Raw genomic sequence first — 24,361 nt, 5'->3', positions numbered from 1 at the left:
TCTTTGATTCATTAGCTGCTTCTGCTTCAGAAAGGAGAATGCCTCTTGCTACCAGTCCTAAGTTTGGCGTGTTCTAGCCCACCCTCCTGCCTTTCACTTGACCTCTCTTGGGGATTCAGACACATTATAAGAGGCAGGACATGCTAGGCTGCAACGCAGACATTTCCGGATCAGCTATGCATGTTCACCACCAATATTTATTTTCTTTAATAGCAAAAATAACAAATTACCGGACACAGCATATACATTTATAAAAACAAAAACCCGGAGGAGACCGAAGGGATAAACTTGAGTGATGTGTGTACACTGTGTCCTCTGACACCGACTCGTTTCGAGCACCACCGTCTTGGACTCCACCAACGGGGCTGAGACTGCGGAAGTTTAGGTGGCGGGGTCCTAGGAGAACGTTCGGTCCTCCCCTCACAGTACCAGACCGCCCCAGAGTGGCCAGAGCCAGGCTGGGCTCCACATCTCCTGAGACCAAGGGCTACCGCACGATGTTACTGTCAACTGTCCGAAGCAATTAAGTCGGCCTGTGACACTTCCTCTTCCATAGTGAGCTCTACCTTGTCAGATGAGTTATAACTGAGTGAAAACTGTGGTCTAAAACAAAGTTTTTCAATGCACTATTTCTAGCCACAAGGAAGATGAAAATCTACTGTTAATTAATGTCAAAATCAAATGACAAGGTCAAAACAAACCCACATCTTCAAGTCCACTAGGAACAGAACCCGTTCAGGTGGACCTAGAGCTGTAACTAGAAGCGTATCAGTCAAAACTGTGTGCACTTTTTGCTTCCTTCTGGAATTACACAAGCCTTCTCCAGCCCCTTATGAAGTCTGCCATTTCCTGTTGCTCAACTGTGGAACAATGGGCAGACTGTCGCCGTGTTTTCATCAATTACACCACAGGCTGAATGGCACGGATTACCACATAGTGGACATTCTGAAGTGACCCTGTTTCCTTTCTTCAAACAATGTATCTAAATGTGTCAGTAAAGGAACAAATTTTATTTGGTTCTTCAGAAGAACTGAGAGATATCAGGACTTCAGCAGTGTGAACTGCATCACGGTATTCCAATGATTATTTCATGACTTGCCCACCCTCCCTTTATGCCTTCTTATCCTCGGCAGTTATGTCTAGGTGAGAAGGTGGGAAAGAAATCTTAACCCCTTCAAGCAGTTTCCAAAGCTAAATATGTTCATCAGGCAGATTACCACCTTCCTCTCCATCCCCCCAGAACAGGGCTAGAGTGACCTTGAAAGGCAGCAAAGAGGGAAAAGAAAAAGGTCAAGGTAAACAGAGGAGCGTGCCCTGGACTCTGTGAAGACATTACTGTTTGGGGCACACTGACAAGATCTTTTGCCACCTTGAGAAGTCCGTGTCTGCTTTCTCTCTAATTAAAGGCCTCCTTCCTCTGCACTCTCTCCAGAATTGGGCTGGGGAGTCACGAGGCAACTCGTACAAGTCCACTCTGGCTTCCCTGACTGTGGCTCTCTCGGTCCACCTTCATCACCACCACCGTCCTCAGAGACCCTGGCAAGAGGGCCCTTTCACCAAAAAAGTCATGGATGGGGAATGTAGAAAAGTTAGCCTCAAACCAGGTGGAGCTGGCATTTGAAAGATGTAAATGTGGGTGTTTCAGGGTTATTTTTTTAAATGTTGATTGATTTTAAAAAGAGAGGGGAAAGAAGAGACAGAGAGATAGATGTGGAAACATCAATTCATTGTTCTACTTAGTTATGCATTCATTGGCGGCTTCTTGTATATGTTTGCCCTGACTGGGGATCGATCCCACAACCTTGGCTTGTTGGGATGACACTCTAACCAACTGAGCTACCTGGCTGGGGCTTCAGGATTATTTAAGGATTACTTTTGAAATACAAAAATATATTGTGCAACTATGAAGGAAATATTATAAAGGGATACGGGTCAGGGAAAGTTAGCATTAGGTACAAACACAGAGAGAGACTGGGAAGTAAAAAAACCTTGCATTAAGGATTTAAGAGAATGAAACAAGAACTGCAGAAGGTGTCTGGAGTCCCAAATCTGGGTTTTAGATCTGGGTTTGAGTCCCAGCTCCAGTATTTCACAACTGTCACCTTGAATGGTTTACCTTTCAGGTCTCTGAACTTGTAAAGAATGACAGCTGCGTCATTATTGATACTACTACTCCTTCCTTCAGAGAGGCATCGTGGACGCCATGCTGGTAGGTGGAGGGGGTGGGCGATGAACAAAACCTGAGCCACATCAGTAACCTGGATGCCCCTTCCCAGTGTCCAGGGTGAAAGGGAAATACAAGTAAGTTTGTATGACCTAAGTGACACATTCAATAGTTTAAAACCTGAGCTTAGGTGATTATTAAACACTATAAAACTGGGTTAATTGTGTGCTCTATAATTGCCTTATTTAGGCACCCAAACCACCCATGAACACAACCCCTCAGAGGAGAGAACAGGCCTTGCAGGTGGTGTGGAGACAGGTATTTTACAGCTCAAATCCTCTAATTCGGCGGTGCCCAGCCTTTTTGGCACCAGGGACTGGTTTCGTGGAAGACAGTATTTCCACTGATGGGAGCTGGGGTGGGAGGGAGACAGGAGGCGGAGCTCAGGTGGTAATGTGATGGTGTCCACAGACGTGGAGGACGAGGTTGGGGGTCCCTGCTCTAACTTAAGGCTAAAAAGCAGACAGGAGACCCCCACCATTAGGAGGAGGTGATGATGATGAGGAGGACAACGATGACAACAACAACGATACTAAGAGACTATCTGGGTGTATCTCAGTTGCCTCCGGAGTCTGTGTTCCTAAACAGTGCACAGGACAACCTCTCCTGACACGTGAGAGCCTGTTCTCAAGCATCCAGAGGCTCACAGCATCACCCACACAGAGAGCAGAAGTGACGCTCATCTTTACTACGCGACTTTATCCAGGTAACACTTCCTGAGCACCAGGGGAGAAATGAGGCAGGAGACCCCCTGTAACCAAGCAGAACCACAAATGTGTTGTGTACGTGCTGCTGGCGCGTACTGATGGGAGTACAGGATTCACCAGGCAGCGAGGGGATCAGATTCTAGCAGGAGGGAGCACAGTACAGTGCAGCAGGAGTGGGGAGCAGGCAGCTGTCCGAACTTAGTGGATTTTGGAGAAGACAACCATGATTATTACAAGATGGAAAGGCAAGTGAGTGGCTGGTTATAGAGACTCTGCTCTTAGAAAGGGTGAAAGAGAGAGTAGTGAGGTACCTTAGGCTATAGGAAGACATCACTGCTGAATCTATGCTGTAATTGTGCTGCAAAAACTTCTGCAGATTAACATCACCTTCTCCTTGGTCTTGCTGCATTTGTCATAAATGGCCTTTACTCCCTAAAACAACCTTACAGTCCTACAGAGTGCTTGCCTGTTCATTATCCCACTCGTTCTGAGTGCGCGCTGGCTACCCCCTTAACTTTCTGCATGAGCCATCCCTAGTGATGGCTCGATACGACCTCAGACAGGCGATCCATTCTCCACTCATGTGCAGAATGAGCAGAATGGGCGCGGAGGAGTACACCTGAAGTGTTATAACAGTAAAGTACAGCCTGTCAGGATGGGCGGGAAAAAGTTCACTTTTGCCTTGAGCCCACGGAACTCATCCTTGAGAAATCCCTTGGGAATTCTTGGAACCTAAAAGAATTAGAGGTTGTTTTTTTTTTTTTTTTTAAGAGTATCAATCTGAAAGTGTCTTCCCAACTAACAAGAGAGACAGCAAATAAGTCCCCAGTCCAAAATATCCAGTTAAGCATGGCAATGACTAGCTTGTTAATAATGCGTAGACTCTTGGGTACTGTGATAGTTATCGGTCCAAATAGTGGATACATTTTGGGTACAGACAGACTTGAGCGAGAGTCTCTGGGCTTGCTCTGTACCAGCACTCATCAGGAGGTCTTCGGATTCGAAGTTCCTTTCTAGCAGAGCCTTCCTGGCCCGCCCTACCTAAGCTTTCCACCCCACTGACATTTCAAGCCCCCTTTCTTGCTTTATATTTTTATTCTTAGCACTTGTATTACATGCTATATATTATACTTCTTTGCCTTGTGTATCGCCTGTTTCGCCAGCGGAATGGAAGGTCTACAGGAAAGGATTCTGTTTTGCCCAGTGACCCATCCTCAGCACCTAGAACAGAGCCCAGCACATGACTGAATGGGTTCATAAAGGAGACAGACACGCAAAGGCGCATGCGCACAAAGTCCTGAAAGCCCACTGTTATCTCGGTGAGTCAAACTTCACAGTGCTGCATCCTGGTTTTCTCTCTTAGTGTTAAGAGCTTAACGGTTTTCCTAACATCACTTGGTTTTCATTGACGAGAGGATGTAAAAGAAGTGAAATTTCCCGTGGAACCTAGCACCACCTAGTCTTCATCTCAAAGTTGGGCTATACATGCATTTTAGGAATGTAAGTTCAAGGACAACACAGATGCTCAGAATGTAGCTCCAATTTTAGCATGACCCTGGGCACACATGTAGACAACATTTCCCAGCCTCCTTTGTAGTTGGCCACATGATGGAGTTCTAGCTAAAGTGATGTACAATACTTACCCGTTTGGCCCCTAAGAACTCCCATCTGAGCTATTTCACTCTCTTTCCCCTTCCGACAACTGATTCTATCAGCAACGTGGTCCTTGGGTATGCCAGAACCACAGATGCAAGGGGCCCGAGCCCCTGAACTTAACAGAGGAGAGTCACCTACTGACCAGAAACATCCACCTCAAGAAGGAGCAGGAAATGCCCCTGAGTCATGTTTGAGCCATCACACCCATCTGAGTCTGCCTGCAGGTGCAGTCTAGCCCACCCCACCTGGTGCGGGTCTCATAGCCTTTATTTTCTCCGATAGAACAAGAAAGCTTATACTACAATAATGGAAGAATATACTAAATTGTTCATTTAACAAGCACTTGTTAAACATTACTGTGTGCCAGGCATTGTTCTCAGGATCGCAGCAACGCTCAAACTTGTTAAATTCCCTTGTTTTTCTTCCCTCAAAGAGATAGAGGACAGGATCCCAGCCCTACTTCCGGTTCTATAACCCATGTGCCCTTAAAACTGCTTATTAGCTGGCTTACAGATACCAGTCACTCTGCCACTCCTCACAAGACAGGCAGCTGCACAGAGCTTCTTACACAGAGCATTGCAACAGACTGGAAATGAGCTGCGGAAAGGCGAGGGACAGGGGCTCTAGTACCTGGCACATGCCACAGGCCAGTACTAGGAAAGCTGGCAGCGCCCGCTGTCTAGGGGCATGTCTAGGGCAGACAGATGTGGGGGCTGCGGGGATAAGGCTGCTGTTCACACATACTCACATGTCAGTGTACAGAATCTGAATGGAGTTAAATCTCAGAGTAGTCGAATAACTGGGCTTTGCTCCTGCCTCGCCAAAAAACACAAGCCTACATTTCCAAAAGGCAAGTAATGAACTGGATTGGGCCCTCTTCCAGGCTTTCTGCCTCTTGGCAGGGCAGCGCTGGTGTGAAGGAAGTGTGGGGCCAGGTCGGAGGAAGTGGTGCACGGCCGCCCTGACAGCCAGACAAACCAGAATAAGCCCAGTCCCCCATCTCTGTTTCCTGCCACCCGAGGGACCAGTTGTACTTCTTACCAAAAAGAAAGGTTGCCCAAAGGACAAGAAGGGGGGCGGGGGAGGACACTATAATTATATTGTAAACTCTTAACCCAAAATTTACACCACAGTCACTTGTAAGATAGAAAGAAAACACAAAACTTTCTTGAAATGCCTTGCCCTCATTGTTTCAGTAAAAAAAGAAGCCCAACATCTCAACGTTCTTGTGGCAATTTGTAGTCTTAAATAAACACTCCCACTCCATTTTATAACTTGAAGTCAAACAAGCAGCAACCAATGGCAGGGTATGTTTAAAGGAAGCAACAGGAATCTAACAATGTCATCATTTAAAGGAGATTCACAGTTCAAGGTAGGAGGCAAAGGGGAACAGCCTTCCGACCAATGGTTCACAAGAACCAGGCTGTGAACTGAAGGAGATCGGAATGAGAGCTTATGGCAGTTCAGACACTGATTCTCTGTGCAACACTGTGAGCAACAGATTTAACCTTGACCAAGCTCTCCCCCAGGCTCGTGGGAGGAAACATGGTACAGGAAGTCAGGTCAAAATCTTGGAAATTGGCTCCAGCTAGGTCTTAAATATTACAGTACCATCGACAGAGAGAATCCCTGCCTAGCTCTGCAAGCAGGCCCCTGAACGGTAGCGCACACCTAAAACACCAGATGAATGCCTACTGCGTGAGAAGGAGTAACTAAAAATCAAATGAAAGACTCCAAAGTTGACATAAGTAGTATGGAAAAGCAGAAGAGAGGACTGGAATCAGGAAGACTCATCTAATGCCTTAATCATTATCTAAGAAAAGCGTTGGTTGGGCAAGTCCCAAATAAACCCTGAGGACCTTGGTTTCTTTATTTTCGTAATGAAACAACTAAATTAGAGAAACTTTAGGGTCTCTTTATAATCCTATGTGATCACATGGTTCTTTAAGGATTGCCACTCTTTTTCACCTGTTCATCTAAACCTCCCCCCCTTCAATGCTTCACAATAGTTTATGCTAAAATAGCCTGGCTTATGCCCTAGCAGGGTGGGGGCTTGGTCGGAGTGTCCTCCAGTACACCAAAAAGGTAGTGAGTTTGATTCCTGACCAGGGCACATACCTAGGGTGCAGGTTCGATTCCTAGTCAGGGCGTGTACGAGAGGCCCCCAATCAATGTTTCCCTCTCATATCTCTGCCTCTCTCTCTCTCTGTCTCTCTCTCTCTCAAATCAATGAACACACCCTTGGATGAGGAGAATATATATATATATATATATATCAGCCTCCTTGTCAGTGCACCTAAGAATGAAAACACCAAGACTCCTGGAATCATATCATGAATTTAGTTTCAAGGCCTTTAAGTAAATACATAATAACTATAACAAAATAAACCTAGTGGCTGTATCTTAGTTAAGAGGTATTCTAATTTATTTACACATTAATAGCAACTGGAATGAGGCAGAAATGTGATCTAGGTCAGTGGCAAGGACCGCTCCGAATGTCTCACCTGTGCCTCCCCGGGACCACGTATTTGCCACTGCCCTTCTTCCCTCCACCCTCCTCGCCCCTGTGAATGTGGGAAAGGCACCCACATTCAGAGGACACATGTCTCTTTACCTTTCATTTAACCTAAATTTCAATGACAGGTGTGACCTAAAACTGAAAGTGTCTGTCAACTCAAATCCTTAAGTAGAAATGATGAGATAATCACAGAAAATCCCAGAAACGGTAAGTACATAACTACAGCCTAGAAGCTGAGAATGAATCATTTGCTATCATCCTGTCTCACATTTCTCATGAACCTTACTGAGATGAACACTATTCTCATTCCCACTTAACAGAAGAGGTAAATGAAACTTAGAAGAATTAAGTAGCTTGGCCAAGGTCACACAGTGAGTTGGGTGGGAGCCAGGACTTGAACCCAGGCAAGGAGGCTTTGCGGTGTGCACTCAGAACGGCTTGCTGAGTCACCCACAAACACAAGGTGGAAGCACTCCTGCTCGACTGAGCCCTAGTGAGTCCCGGTGCTCGCAACTGTACCGCTCTGCAGTGGTCGGCGCCGCCAATGACCTCCCCTCTTCTTCCAAGAGACGAGGCTCCCCGGGTGGGAGCGGCCTGTGCCGGGCACCCTCTTTTCATAACTTACCCACGCCCTTCGTTTTCTTTCAAAACGAACAGCCCCTCTTTCGTTCCCTCAGGAATCTTGCTCTGCGAATCCCCTCTCGGTCTTTCATCTTTCACCTCTTCTGTCTCTTCCCCTTGATCTGTAAACACGCTCAAGTATACCACCTTCGGAAAATAAAAATAAATACAAACGAACCCTCCGTCTATCTGCACCCACTCTTAATTCCATAACTAAGGCCCCTCTCTCACTCTGTGACCCTGGACAAATGACTTTCTCCAACAGACTTCAGTTTTTGTACCTAGATAACGACAGCGCTGCACCGGGAGGTCTCCAAGTGCCCCTGACGCCAACGTTCTGCAGTTCTCAGTGCAGAGGAGACTGCTCTGACCAGGTCTGGTTTCTCTGCTGCCCCTCGAAGTCCCACAGTTAATTTCCTTCTAGGACTGCCAAGCTGCTCCCCCAGCTGACAATGCTCTCCTCCTTCTCTCCGTTCATTTCCCAAATCCTGGTTTTCCTTTAAGACCTAGCTTAACTCTCACCTGCTCCAGGACAGCCTGATGTTTAAACTCTTAGAGAACTTCAATTACAGGCCATAACTGAGCACTTTCCATCAACAGTGCCTTATCTTTCACATTACTGTCCTGTGTGGCTTTGTTCCCTCACCTACACGACTCTTGGCAAGCAGGGACTTAGTCACATTTCTCCGTAACCCCTAAAGGACCTCACACCCAGTGGGTCTGCAACAGGGGACTCAGGAGTGTGAGCTGGCTGACTGAGGGGTCGTGATGCTGCAGCCATTGCGGAATCTGGTGGTCAGCATGTATCATAGGCCCACCTGATTGCAAAGGAAGACCACCTCTGACTTCCACTTCTGTCTCATACATACACTTCTAAAACGTGAACTGGTTATTCAAAAGTAGGATCCAAATTTAGCAACAGGAAAGCTTAGCCAACTCCTTGATGTTTCTTTTATTTGAATCACACACGGTCACAGTCATGTTTCCCTTTGACCCAAACGTAAGTGATCGCAAGCGCCGTAACTTTATAGGCCTCTGGGTGATCCGGGTTCTGCACTTCCACTAACACGTATTCGCCATGGTTATTAGGTTCCCTTACTTTTCAATACATACAGCATTATATTACTTCCTCACTCTGGCAACCAAACTTCAAGGAAACATCTGGAATAATAGTAGAGTTGGTGTTTGATTAGAGCTACATCCTCAGCTTCATTCATTTGGAAATGACTAATTTCAACCTTTGGGTTTGAACTGAGCACAGAGGGAGGTATGCTTCAGGAGTTTGCTAGCACTTTCCCACAGAGACAAGAAGTCGCCAATGCAAACCCTGAGACAGCGCTCACCTCCTCTGCCCTAGGAGAACGATGGAGGGGTCCCTCCATACTGTGAGTGCTGTTCAGGGGTTTCCAACAATCCTGGGTTAACTACTGATGACTCAAGGTGAATCCCTAAGTTTCTCAAACAGAATTTTTTAACTCAGCTTAATTGTTTTAAATGAATGCTCCAGAACACTCGTTCTCAACATTGGTCACAGAGTCAGGGCACTTTCATCAATACCAATGTTCAGCTTCCTTCCTTCCCCCACCATCCCTTCAAAGATTTCAGTCTAACTGGTTCAGAGTGACACCCATACCTTAGTATTTTCTTAAATGCAGCTCAGCTGTACTGAGTAAATTAAGATACTATTGTTAAATATTTTAGCTATGATAACAGCATTGTGGCTGTGTTTTTGAAATTGAGTTCTTCATTGGTGGAAAAACTGGTGAAATTCCAATAAGGTCTTGGTTTACATAATAGTACTGTACCAGCGTTAATTTCCTGGTTTTGATCATGGTCCGTGTGCTTCTGTAAGATGCTCACTTTCGAGGAAGCTGTGTGAGGGATATACAGGAACTCTCTGAATTATTTATGGGATTTTTCTCTAAGTCTGAAATTGATTCAGATTAAAAAGCTTTTTTTAAAGAGTCTTTTAAAGATACATGCTCAAATATTTATGAATGAAATTATAAGCTTGCTTGAGATTTACTGCCAAACAGACCGGCTGAGGAAGTGACGGGGAGTGAGCGGGGTATGGATGAAACAGGAGGGCGGACACGTTCACGCCTGCAGCAGGCGCGCTGAGCACATGGCGGCTCACAGTTACTTGTCTACTTCAGCGTGCGTGTAAAGTTTTCCATCATATATATGGGAGGAAAAAAGTTCCCAGGTGATTCTGACACATACTCAGGGCCAAGAAACACTGCTCTGAGTCTTGAAAATGTATAATGAGAAGCTCTGTCTTTACTACCAGCTAAAACACTTTATCCAGCTCTTTAAAAATGAGCTGGTCAATCTTTCTGTAGCACTACACTCTCCTAAACTACAAAACGACAAACATAGATTAGAGGACCTTTCAAAAAGAAGACAAGAAGCATTAAGAAGCTGATTTTTTCTAAAATCGTCTCTCTAAAAGTTAATGTCATGGTTAATTTCTAGCATAACAGTCAAAATGGTAAAGCTTTTCTTACGTGTATAAGAGCGTTTTACAAAGAAGTTTCTTAAAAAATGATAATTCTATAAGATGTTACCTTATACAGGAGTTCTGAGATCAAAAAGTTGGAAAAGTGCTGGTTTTCTTTACTGTAAGATTCCTATGAACTTTTAAAAAATAAGATAATATGCATTGCGACTTTCCAAGGTTGTGATGGATTATGCAAAAGGCTTGAGCTTCCTTACATGGACTAGTTTTGTAGACCTTATATTGGCAAACAGTGCTGTAGATTAGTGGTTTCCCAATCCCATGTGAGGTAGGACAGCATTTGGTAAACTTACTAAAACAATGGTTCGCAAAACGCAACCTAGACGAGTGCTGGGACAGGGGACTCAGTATTAAAACAAACAAAAACCCAAGGGAGTCTAATGCTTTGTCATGTTTGGGACTCACAGCTATGTAGATATTAATGTAGTAACCTTGTTCAGACCATTTGAAAGGCCAGAGCATTGCCAAACAGTATGAAAGGTCATACTGAACCGTCTTCCAAATAAGAGACTTGCGTGCGAGAACACGTGCATACATGTGCATACATGTGCAGCATTTGATGGAAGATACGTGCTATTATGCGGGAGGGGGTGGCAAATTTAAATCTAGCAATGTACTGGTGACTACTTTGTAATTTCAAGGACGTTCTATGTCCATTACTAATAAATCATGAATTTGCAGCGATTTTCAACCTTTTGCTTGTGTGTTGGTTCATGTCTATCTTCTCGGGCCTGAGCCAATGAACAGAACTATTTTGTTAAGTAAGTCCTGCAGGCGCCACTCACATAAGCAGTCTCTCCAAGACAGACCTCCTGACCTTCTGTTTATATAAATCCCTTCTTGAGTGAAAACTTTGGAAAATGTATTTACTTACACCTTGGTGCTCCCAGAGCTGTTTCATGTAGTGGCCCAGTCGATATATTTCAGCTTAAAAGAAGTACCTACTTATTGTTATTAATAACTACTCAACATCCTACCACACTCTTTAGTTTACTAAGTACTTTCACATAAATTGTCTTGTATCTTTCCTTACAAAACCTTGTGGGCTAAATAGGGGCAGTTATTTCCACCCAGCCAATAAGAATCACTGAGCTTTCCTATGCTAACACAATGAAAAAAAATGCAGTGTTTAGGGAGATGTCATGACTCCTGCTCTCAAAGAACCGATACCCTATTTGATAATAAAATATAAATTATATATAGGAACCAGCTGAAGTTGTTTTGAAGCTATAATGCTAGCTAGAGCAAATTAGTATGGCAGGACTTCGCACATACTAATTAGAGCTAACACTTGAAATAAGTTAGTCGGAGAAAGACAAATACCATATAATTTCATTTACCTGTGGAATCTAATGAACAAAATAAATAAACAAAAAAAATAGAAACAGATTCATATACAGAGAACAGACTGATGGTTGCCAGAGGGAAGGGGAGTTGGGGGACCAGGTGAAAAGGGTGAAGGGATTAAGAAGTACAGATTGGTAACTGTAAAGTACAGCGTAGGCAATATAGTTAATAATATTGTAATGACTATGTATGGGCCAGGTGGGTACTGGAAATAATGGGGAGAACACTTTGTAAAGTATATGACTGGCTAACACTGTTGTACACTTAAAACTGATTCAAAATAATATGGAATATAAACTGTTATTTTTTCTTTTTTTAAAATATTTTTAATTTAATTATTGTTCAAGTAGTTTTCTGTCTTTTACTCCCATCCCAGCCCACCCTCCCCAGTGCTCCCCACCTCCCTCCCATTTCCACCCCCCTTAGTTTTTGTCCATGTGTCCTTTATACTTGTTCCTATGAATCCTTCTCCCAAATATAAACTGTTATTGAAAAGTAAAATTTAAAGAAAAAAAGCTAACACTTAACTGAGTAGTTTAATCTTCACTCAACCCTTGAGGTAGGTACTAACTACCATTTAGCCCATTTTTCAAATGAGGAAACTGAGACCAAGAGAAGTTAAGGAACTTGCCCAAGCAATAAGTGGTGAAGCAAGATTCAAACTCCAGATTTGTCCAGCTCCATGGACTACTCTTTTTCATCATCATATTTTGCTATTAGGAAAGAATCCCCCAGGACTTTCAGCCAAGATGGAGGCATAGGTAGATACACTTTGCCTCTTCCCACAACCAAAAGAAGGACAACAAGAAATTAAAAAATTTTAAAACAACCAAAACTGCCAGGAAACAGAACTGTATGGAAGTCTGACAACCAAGAGTTAAAAAAGAAACATTCATTCAGACTGGTAGGCGGGGTGGAGTCAGGCGGCCTGGCTTATTTAAAATTTATGTGAAAAAATAAGGAAGGAAAACTTCCTCAATCTGGTGAAGGAAATAGACTTCCAAGAAGTCCAGGAAGCTCAGAGTGTCCCAAAGAATTTGGACCCAAGGAACATATCAAGGCACATCATAACTACATTACACAAGATTAAAGATAAGGGGAGAATCTTAAAAACAGCAAGAGAAAAAGAGACAGTTACCTACAAAGGAGTTCCCATAAAACTATCAGCCCATTTCTCAAAAGGAACCTTACAGGCAAGAAGGGGCTGGAAAGAATTATTCAAAGTCATGAAAGGCAAGGACCTACACCCAAGATTACTCTATCCATCAAAGCTATCATTTAGAATGGAAGGACAGATAAAGTGCTTCCCAGATAAGGTCAAGTTAAAAGAGTTCATCACCAAGCCCTTATTATATGAAATGTTAAAGGGACTTATTAAGAAATAGAAGATAAGCAAAAATATGAACAGCAAAATGACAACAAACTCACAACTATCAACAACTGAACCTAAAAAACAAAACAAAACAAAACTAAGCAAACAACTAGAACAGGAACAGAATCACAGAAATGGAGATCACATGGAGGGTTATCAGCAGGGAGGGGAAGGGGAGAGAATGTGGAAGAAGGTACACAGAATGAGAAACATAAATAGTAGGTACAAAAAGTCAGGGGGAGGTTAAGAATAGTATAGGAAATGGAGAAGCCAAAGAACTTACATGTATGACCCATGGATATGAACTAAGAGGGTGAGAATTCTGGTGGGAAGTGGGGTACAGGGTGGAAGGGAATAAGAGGAAAAAAATGGGGTAACTGTAATAGCATAATCAATGAAATATACTGTTAAAAATAAAAAAAAGAATCCCCCAAAGCAATGAGGCCCAATGTCAAAACTTAGGTAGAAGACAAGTACTTCCCTTAAAGCTCTGCTGACTGGTAGAAGAGAACTCAGGAGTCACAGGGAATCACAAAAATAGGTCAACAATGTTATTTTCCCACAACACTTACCTCTTTGATTCGTTTAACCAGAGCGTTCTGATCAAAAGCAACGGCCTCTGCACACTGATGGAGGTGGTCCTGATAACGGAGACAGAGCTGCAGCACCTGCTGAGAATCCAGTTTCTCCAGTTTGGTATTGGTTGGGGAAGTCTGGCCACTCAACAGCCCTTCAAAGCAGAAAGAAAGAATGAAATCAAATGCAATGGAAATTACTGTTACTAAACCTAAGAATAAAGTAGCTTAATAACAAGTTTACTATAGACTAGGTAAGAGACCTAAATTTAATCTTGCATCTTTTGTTCTCTGCTGATGACAATCATAGCAGCTACAATTTATGGAGCATCTATTATGTGCCAAGCACTGGCGAAGTGCTTCCAGTGCATTATTATATACCATAAAAAGGCATTACTAGCCCCAATTTACAGAGGAATCCATGACACAGAGAGGTTAAGTAACTGCCCTAAAGTCACATAGCCAATAAGTGGTTTCTCCAAGATAGAGTTCCTGACCTTGTGACACTACTTCAAAGTATCAGGAATATAAATCCCTTCTTGATTGAAAACTTTGGAATATGTATTTACTTAATTCCTTTTACTAATCAAAATGGCTATCTGAGAAACTGAGAAAAAGAGATAAAATTTATAAAGAAACTGTTAGGAGAAGATGCAAAAATAAAGAAAAATTAAAAAGTGAACAGAATGTCAGCTGACACACCATAAACCTCATTCTTCACATTTTCTTCTAACAAAAGTTGAGTCACATAACTATTAAATTCCTTTACATTTGCATAAGGACATTATATTTTCAAAGCCTTCCATGTAGAATTTTCTTACTTTTCTTTAAGGAATATAGAACAGGATAATTATTAGGATTTACAGAAAAAGAAATGAATTAAAGAGGTTAATGTGACCCCATGGTCACACAGCCAAGTGCTGACTAAGCCCAACTTTTGGCCAAGTCCATTCTGTTAAGCCAAAGTTTCACGCACTTCTTAGTGTTACAACCCTTTACCTTCCCCCAAATCACCAAGGACCTCAAAGAGCTTTGGTTTATGTAGTTAATACCAATATTCACATATTTAGAAATTAAACTGAGGAAATCCTTAAATACTGATTAAATCTTTTAAAAATAATAATCCCATTAAATATTAGCAATGAACATATTTTAAAGAAAAGAATTATATTTTCCAAAACAAAAAAGTTAGAAGAGTGGTACTTGTTTACATTTTTCTAAGTCTTTTTCATGTCTGGCTCAATAGAAAACAGCTGGAGTCTCATATCCGCTTCTGCATTTAATATGTTGTTTTTTTACATCATGTAACCTCTGGAAAACTTTATTGTACACTTGTAAGAGAATGAGCGTAATTAGCAAGTGTCTCGGGATTACTGTGAAAACGATTCTGACCTGAGAGAATCCCGGGCAGCGTCCTGGGGACCTCGGGGATTCCCCCCACTGCACTCTGAGACACACTATGCTAGAGCACTCTACCTCACACCAGAGCCAGTGATTCGAGCAAGGTACACCAAAATAAACATGACAGTGGTCACATGCTGGGCATGATCAGGGGGACCCAGCCACGCCAGAAGTCGTCTTGGGAACCCTTCCCTATTCCTTCCTGCTCACAACCACTGATGTCCAGCCTTCACTGGTTCTGAGGTATTGGAGCCCACACCAGGGTTCTTTGGCCCCAGACAGGCTGTGCCATGAGCTACCCAGTGGGTGATCCGGACAATGCTCGGAGTGCCAGTCCCTGCTCTCGGATCCTCCTCTGCCCGACAGAGCAGAACGCAGGGCCGGGCAAGCCCCTGCCTCACTCTACTGCCAGCACTCCACTGCCAGCACTCGGTCCCTCAGCTGCCCCACTGCCCATCCCAGCACAAAGAGCCCCGGTCCTCCAGGCAACCTGCCTCCACACAGCAGCTTTTGGTGAGGCTGGAGTTTGCAGAAATGGGAATTTATTTTTTTAATGGAAATTTTTATTGAGATCCTATGTACAGGATCTTGTGTATCTCTTTACTCAGTTTCCCCCAAAGGTAACATCTTGTAAAACTACAATAGAGTATCAAAACCAGAATACTGACATCAATACAATCCACAGATCTTATTCAGATGTCCCCATTTTATTGTACTTACACTCATTTGTGTGTGTGCACATGCGTGCACTACTGTATTAATTCTATTCGGTTTTGCACATGTGCAGGGTCACATGTTCACCACCACCATCGGATCCCGAGCCACCCCACCACACAATAATTTCCTGTGTTGCTTCTTCTAACCGCATCCGCCTCTCTCATCCTTGCTAGGGGAGCATCCTTAATCCCTAGCAAACAGTCATCTGTTCACCATTTCTAAAACTTTGTCATTTGAAAAATGTTTTTTAAATGGAATAATACAAAACCCTTACTCTTCCTTCTAAAAAAAATTGGGGGCGGATGGATTTCAAGAAAGCTGACAGTCTAGAAGGCACACTCAGGTGTTCAAGTTAAGTTGCCCACCCAACTTCAAAGTAAAAAAAAAAAAATCACACTTGAAATCACCCTTATAAATTACAATATTGCCCTCTTAATCACCCGAAAACAAAGCCCAGGCCTATGGATCTATCATCAGAATATGCTTCTCTGGCTCACAGGAATCTGCCACAAATCCTGCTCTAGATCATGGAATAATGCAGAGAAAAAGTGATAGGCCGGTTTTTCTACTCTTGAAGTTACAAAGTTGTGGCAACTGAGGCAAATTCTAGAAGCAATGAATACAAAGTACTCCCATCTCTCTCAAGTGTCAAGAACCCATTTCCCTCATTTTGATGAATGAACCACCCCTATATCTTCTGATAAAAGGAGGAAAGAGAACAGAATGGATTGAGAGATGGTAAATTTTGTCATTTTAAGGAGACCACAAACCACCAGATTTCGGAACCATTTGTATTCTGAACACACGTTAAGGATTTTTACCAATCTGCTCTCTCGCCCCCACCCACCACTTCCTGTGCCAGGCACCCAGCCAGCTTCACTCGTTCACATTACCTTCTGGACAAACCTCTGGGGGCCGCTAGGTTCACCCCTCTGTTTTCATTCTCACTTACCAATTCTAATAATAACCTGAACCCTTAGGTAATAGAGAATGAACCATATATCACCTTGAAATTGTTTTTGTATAATTTTATAAACATTCTTTATAACTAAAATTTTGTCTTATTTTACTTTTTATTATATACATTTCAAACACATACAAAAGTAGGAAAAATATACATACCCAAATATTCACCATGTAGATTCAATAAGTAAGACTTTATCGTATCTATTTCATCTTTTTCCCTATATTTTTTCTTTTCCTGAGCCCATTAAACATTACAGAGATCATGATCTTGCCTCCTCATATGCTATTCTTCCACATATTTTTGGTCAGTCTCCCGTGTTAAGTAAAAGTGTCTAAATCATGTCTTCCTTGCTGTGCTAGGGAACAGAGCCATTACCCTCAGCTTTCTCATTCTTCTTTACCTTAAAACAGTGATGTACAAAAAGTAGATGTTTATTGAGTTAAAAACCTGGCCTAATAGATTCCATATATTTGGGTTTGCAAATGGTAAAAATGGGAGACATTTCCTAAGACCCTACTGAAACCACTTTGTTTATATAGGAATGGAGAGTGGGCTCAGGGAAGGGAAGGACCAAGACTGAGTATTACACAGATCAAACAAATTGCCATCTGTACCTGCCTCTCTGTGTAAAGTGTGGAGTGGAAAAATAATCAGGGTCCAAGATTTGGAAAGTATTTTGCTGAGCAATCTTTTTCTTTCTGAAATGTCAGATAGGGGGAAATGTTTTTCTGAAATATAGTAAAGAGCCACATGGGTATTAACCTGGGTTATAACCAAGTGTAATTCCTTGACTTTTAGAGGCTTAGTCACTTACAGGACTAGAAATAATTATTATGAGTAGTGTGACTTCTATTTGAGAAACAGTAAAACAAGCTCCATTTCCTACCACAGAATCCAGAAAGCAGAAGCTATGTAACTTTGCAAAAGTTACCATGGAGGTACAATTAAGCAACAACAGATTATGAGAGAAGAAATTCCCTCTAAAACTAATAAGGGACTTTTGACTCAATTGGTTATGGTATATTTCAAATACAAAAAAAAAAAAAAAAGGACAGAACCCATGTGTATTCTTTACTTAAATAAACTCTAGTTCTCACAGGCACTCTCCCCGCTTATCTTAAAGAAAACGGAAAAGTCTAAAAACATCTGCCCAACTTGAACAGGACCTTATGATGTATGTTAATGCTCAATTACTCCGGGGCATGAAGAAAAAGGGCACCCTCCACGACTGGTGCCCTTAGGAACTTTTATGTCCATTCGGTCATGACAGAGGAGCACCAGTCTCACCCAGGAGAAAGGGCCGCTCAGAACGGCTGTCATCGTTTTGGTCACACTTTGTGGAAGAAGCAGCTGCAAGTACAGACAAGCCCAACACAAAATGCCAATCCACCATAATGTTCAATGTGATAGAAACAATGCTCCTCCTAACAGTCTGTTAGCACCTCTCTTCGAACAGTCTCCAAAAACCGCCAGAAGGCCTAAAATTAACTGTCTCATGGAGGTAGTGCTACAGACTGGATGTTTGTGTTCCCCTCCAAAGTTGTGTGTTGAAACCTGATCCCCGATGGGATGGGATGGAGTTGGGGCTTTTGGAAGTGGTTAGGTGATGAGGGTGGAGCCCTCATGAATGGAATTAGTACTATTATAAAAGAGACCCCAGAGCACTCACGTGCCCCTCCTAGCATATGAGGACACAGCAAAAAGTAGGCTGTCTGAATCAGGAAGCAAGCCTTCACCAGATACGGAATCAGCCACCACCTTGATCATGAACTTCCCAGCCTCCAGAACCATAAGACACAAATTCCTATTGTATGCAAGGCACCCAGTCCATGGTTATTTTGGTATAGCTGCTTGAACAGAGTAAGACAAAGAGAATGGGAAAAGCTGAATTCAGTCCCATTACTTCTTACCTGTGTGAATTTGGAGAGTGACAACTCATGTTTCATGAACTGGAAGACAATACTGTGAAAATGTCAATGCTACCCAAAGTGATCTACAGTTTCTCTGTAACCCTGTCAAAATTCTAATGACACATTTTTTTACAGAAATAGAAAAACTCATTCTAAAATTCATATGGAATCTCAAAGGATGCCAAACAACCAAGACAATCTTTAAAAAGAACAAAGCTGGAAGACTCACACTTACCTGATTTTGAAACTTACTGCAAAGCTCCAATAACCAATTAGTGTGGTACTGGCATAAAGAGAGACATACAGGTCAATGGAATAAAACACATAGCTCAGAAATAAATCCTCACATATAGGATCAAATTATTTCCTACAAGGGACCATGCAAAGGCAGAAAGGACAGTCTTTCCAAAAAAATTGCGCTAAGAAAACTGGATATCCACATGCAAAAGAATGAAGCTGAACTCATCTAACATACAAAAATTAACTCAAATGGGCCAAAGACCTAAAACCATAAATCTCTTAGAAGAAAACATAGCGCAAAACTTTCACATCATTGGGTTTGGCAATGATTTTTTAGCTATGACACCAAACATACCAGCAATGAAAGGAAAAATTGGCAAATTAGACCTCATGAAAACCTAAAGTTTACACATCAAAAGGCACTATCAACAGGATAAAAAAGGCAACCCACACGATAGCAGAAAATATTTGCAAGGGCAATGTATCTGGCAAGGGATAAATATTCAGACTAATATACAAAGAAATCCTAAAATGCAATGTAAAAAAAGAAAAACCACCACCAACCCGATTCAAAAATGATCAAAACACTTGAATAGACAGTTCTCCAGAGAAAATATAAAATGGCCAATAAACACAGGAAAAAGATGCTCAACATCACTAATCGTTAAGGGAGATAGAATTCAAAATGTGCTGGTGAGGATGTGGAGAAAAGGGAGCCCTAGTGCACTGCTGGTGGGAATGCAGACTGGTACAGCCACTGTGGAAACAGTGTGGAATTGCCTCAAAAAACTAAAAATGGAACTGCCTTTTCACCCAGCAATTCTATTGCTGGGAATATACCCTAGGAATTTCAAAACACCAATTCAAAAGAACTTAATGCACCCCAATGTTCATAGCAGTGTAATTTACAATAACCAAATGCTGGAAACAGCCTAAGTGCCCATCAGTAGATGAATGGATTAAAAAACTGTGGTACGTTTACACAATGGAATAATATGCAGCAGAAATAAAAAAAAAAGGAATTCCTACCTTTTGAGACAGTATGGATGGAACTTGAGACTATTGTGCTAAGTGAAACAAACCAGTTAGTGAAAGACAAATACCATATGATCTCACTTATAAGTGAAACCTAATGAACAAAATAAACTAACAAGCAAAACAGAACCAGATACATGGAAACATGGAACAGACTGACAGCTACCAGAGAAAAGGGAGTAGAGGGGAAATGGTGGAAAGAAGAAGGGATTAGTCAAAGAACATGTATGAATGACCCACGGACGTGGACAACAGTGTGGGGGTTGACTGTGGGAGCGGGGGGTGGGCTGGGCAGAGGAGGGCAAAGGGGGACAAATTGGGACAACTGTAATAGCACTAGCAACTTAGAAGCTACTGTTCACCAAACCCAGGTGTTCTCCACTTGCTAAAACATGAATACCCCCAAACCAGAGCTTTCCCGATGAAGTAAGGGAGGTTGTTTGGAGCACCAAAGGATCCTTCCCTTTTAAAAGAGTCTGCTTTAAAGAAGTGAAAGTGCTCTTTCTCTTTTAAAACCTGACACTTAACACATGATCCGCTTACAGTAGTTTGAAGTACAGAAATACAGACTTTGCAAGGCACACCACGACTGACTATACAAGAGGGGAGGGCGTCATCACAGAGTCAACAGCAATCACATTGGGGAGGTTTTTTTTATTTTTTTTTCTTTTAGTTTTCAGAAAGATGAACCACAGAATTACTTTAATTGAAAACAAATGAAGTACTAAGAAAAGATGCAACAAAAAAGAAATCTGAAATAGTAATGCCAGGACTTTCTTGCTCAAAGGGATTGCCCTTCTTATTCTCCTGGCTTCCTTGATGGATCACACACCCTACACTCTGATGGATAATGGAAAACACAGGATCGTTAACACTGAAAGAAAATACCTCGATCAGATGAGAGTTCTCACTTATTAGGAGCTTAAAATGCTGAGGAAATGCTATTCATATATAATAGCTAATTCCTGAGAACAAGATTAATTTTAGATTTTAAAAAACCCTGATTTTTCTACACGTGATGTCTACTAATAAGGAAAACAATCTCAGTTTCTACTTGGACTATATATAATCAACAGGAGGTAGAAAATACTTCTTCCTTACAGGAAGAGTTAAGACCCAAAAAGCTGGCAATACATTATTTACAATTGCCAAGATATGGAAGCAGCCCAAGTGTCCATCAATAAATGAGTGGATAAAACAACTATAGGACATTTATACAATGAAATTCTACTCCACTATAAAAAAGATGAAAACTTTACCCTTTGCAACAGTATGGATGGACCTGGAGAACATTATGCTGAGTAAAATAAGCCAATCAGAGAAAGACAAACACCATATGATTTCATTCCTATGTGGAATCTAACAACAAACTGAACTAACATGCAAAAGAGAGGCAGACTCACAGATGGAGAGTAGATGACAGCTCGTGGAGTGGGGGCGGTTGGGGGTGGAGGAACCGAGCAAAAAGGAAAAGGACTCATGGGCACGGACAACAGCGTGGTGACTGCTGGGAGGAGGGAGGTATAAGGGGACTGAATGGTCATGGGAAAAATATAATAAAGACTATGTATTCCTTTAAAAGGTGGCAATAAAGCCAAGTGCCATATATGAAAGCCTGTTTGCCCATTATACTGAGAAGATGAAGAACCTCTTTTCCCCACCTGCCCTGTAGCTAGAAGTGCACAAGCACATGACAGAAGTTCCAAACCATACACCCACCCCAGAGCCTGCACAGGGAGCAGTGTTACAAAATAGGGACCTTCCACAATGTACACTCTGCTGACAGCACTTTCTAGAAAAACAATGTTTCTGAGGCAAGAGAAGCTGAATCACTTGCAAAGTCCAGGCACCACTGCCAGTTAACACTGTACTGCAAGGTGTGTCAAGTGCTTGCTGGTGGCAGCAGCAGTCACCTCAGTGGGTTGGTTCTGTGGCATGATTTTGGCCATTATGTTTGAGCAGGTAGCCCAAACCCAACTCTAGAGCTCTTGTGGAGATTCTGTACGCTATCTATCATCCTTTCAATAACACAGCCTCAATTTCTCTACCAGTAAAAGAGGGGTGATACTATATACCTTAAGGGTGGCTAAGATAATTAAATGAAATAATATATAGGTGGGGCAAAAGTAGGTTTAGAGTTGTATGTGAAACATTTATTCTTTATTGTTTATTAATTATTTTCCATGCAAACAACTATAAACCTACTTTTGCCCTACTCTATATGTTAAAGACCCTTGTAAACAAAAAGCTACATATTATTATAATTTTCTAAAATTTAACTATTGTCAGTCACTATATAAACTCATGTTGCACTATATAAACTCACTATATATACTCATTTTACATTTCGAGTAAGAAAAACAATAGCTAGCATTAATAATGGCACTCTCTCAGCCCAGCACTGCGCAAAGCATGTTACATATTTTATCTTGTGACTTAAGAGGCATTTCATAATCTCCTATACTGAGTAAGGAAAGCAATATGGTAGTAATAATAATTATGACAACAAATCACAGTGATGGAGATGAATGCTGGAATTCACAGAAAAAAATGCTATAATAACTTTTGGTGACAAAAATATTACTGTAATTGACAATTTAAGGGAGATAACACAGTAGCCAAAACATGATAGCTTTGGAGTTGCCAATTCTTAAAATTCTAGTGTCTATAATCTGACAGCTTACTTGAAGAATTAATTTAAAATACCACTTTACTCTTAATTTATGCTTAAGATTGTGTTGCTTCTTTCAGATTTGGTTTGGAATCTAAATGTTTTCATTTATAATTAAATCTGACTCTTCATGGGCTGTATCTCTGGAGCACACTTGGTTAACAGTTCATTTGTGGATTTACCAGAGCATCATTTTTGTGTATGTTACCTGATAAGGTCCTTGAGGGAAAAAGATCACATATTTTTGTCTCTGGAAGACTCAAGCCACAAAAGTGCCTTATAAACATATACAAAGTAGTTCTCCCTAGATGTTCATAGATGCTATTCAGACACAGAGGAGTGCTTGTGTTTGAATGAGTTCTACAAACACACAATTGGTGCCTGCTTGGCCTTGGCTAAAGACCCCTAATTTCTGAGGGCTCAAGTGCCCAGTTACTCCATTCCATTTCCTGCAAGCAAAGATCTGATTTAAATTTATTTCTCACCAGAGCAAGAGACACATTCTCTTCATATCTCTCCAAAGAAATGAACTCATTCCTGCCTCTAAAGTAAACTTACGTCACCCATATGTGAAGATATGGGCTCTTCTTGTGCAAGTACTGCATGAGCCCTTGTCTATAAATCACTTGACTGCAGTCTTTTGAAAAGTCAGCACAGGCAATGATGTGAAACTACAAGATAAAAGTGATACCAAAGGTCAACAAAACCAAGGATTAAACTTTGTTCCTTTTCCCTAGTAACTACATAAAAATACATACACCATATATTCCATCATCACTCAGTGAAAATTTGATTGGTCCAGAGTAATTAAATCATATATTCAACAAATTCACTCCTCAGTTCCTTGACCCTTGGTCTCAAGTTCACTGAGATAACATATCAGAACTTCAATGTGACCATAAACACACAGATTCCTGTCGCAGGGCTCACAGAACTGGCTTCCACCTTCCAAGTCCCTCACACATGTGAGTCACTGCCTTCGTTGTAGAAGATAACCAGCTTATAAAAATTCAAACTTTTCCCACTATCCCTAAAGCACACAGCTGTGAAAACATCCTCCTTTATGAAACACATCAATTGATAATATTCAGAAAAATATTATGTAATTATTTGTTACTCTTTTCTCATTCTGCGCATTAGTTTCCCCAGAAACAGGAAGGAGCACCATTGGGAACGAGGGAGAGATGGGCAATCACAGGAAGGAAATCCTTGGTGCTCCAACCAAGGGAGAGGAGCTCGGATTTAAGAGAAGCAAGCAGAAGCAATATACTTCCCATATGACACACACACACACCGCCAATGTGATGCACTAACCGAGTAACGCAGCGATTTTCACCTGGTGCGCCACAAGAATCTTTAAAACATACAATACCTGACTGTTCAGTCAGGGGCACTGACCTCTTTTCCCTTATGTTGTCAAATAAACAAATGGCAACAGCCAACACAACCACAGATGTCTGGTGAGAATGCCATGTCTTGAACCATAAATATACAGATCATGTAACAGAGTTGCACACAACTCTTATTGGTCACATCGCATAATGAGGTTGCATCTGATTGGTTAATTCTTGGTACCAGAAATCCTTAGATACAAGTACAGACACCTGATTTTTTTTAAAAAGTCACTTTGGCCCTGGCTGGTGTGGCTCAGTGGACTGAGTGTAGGCCTGCGATCCAAAAGGTTGCTGGTTTGATTCCTAGTCAGGGCACATGCCTGGGTTGCAGACCAGGTCCCCAGTTCGGGGCATGTGAGAGGCAACTGATGTTTCTCTCACACATCAATCTTTCTCTCCCTCGCTTTCTCCCTCCCTTCCTGTCTCTCTAAAAATAAATAAATGAACAAACAAAATCTTTCTTAAAAAGTCACTTTGGAGCAAAAAGG

At 41.8% G+C, this 24,361-nt stretch overlaps 1 protein-coding gene across 1 annotated transcript in view; it reads right to left on the bottom strand.

Annotated features, from left to right (window-relative positions):
• Positions 1-24,361, bottom strand: part of BORCS5 (BLOC-1 related complex subunit 5) — a 72,873-nt gene that overhangs the window by 11,249 nt on the left and 37,263 nt on the right. Inside the window, exon 3 of the mRNA XM_037136585.2 lies at positions 13,536-13,693. Coding sequence (XP_036992480.1) covers positions 13,536-13,693 — 158 coding nt within the window. The remainder of the gene's footprint in view (positions 1-13,535; positions 13,694-24,361) is intronic.

The sequence above is a fragment of the Artibeus jamaicensis genome, unplaced genomic scaffold, assembly GCF_021234435.1.
Source record: "Artibeus jamaicensis isolate MK-2021 breed Jamaican fruit bat unplaced genomic scaffold, CSHL_Jam_final contig_233, whole genome shotgun sequence".
Classification (NCBI taxonomy): Eukaryota; Metazoa; Chordata; class Mammalia; order Chiroptera; family Phyllostomidae; genus Artibeus; species Artibeus jamaicensis.
This window is presented reverse-complemented; position numbering and strand designations above follow the sequence as displayed.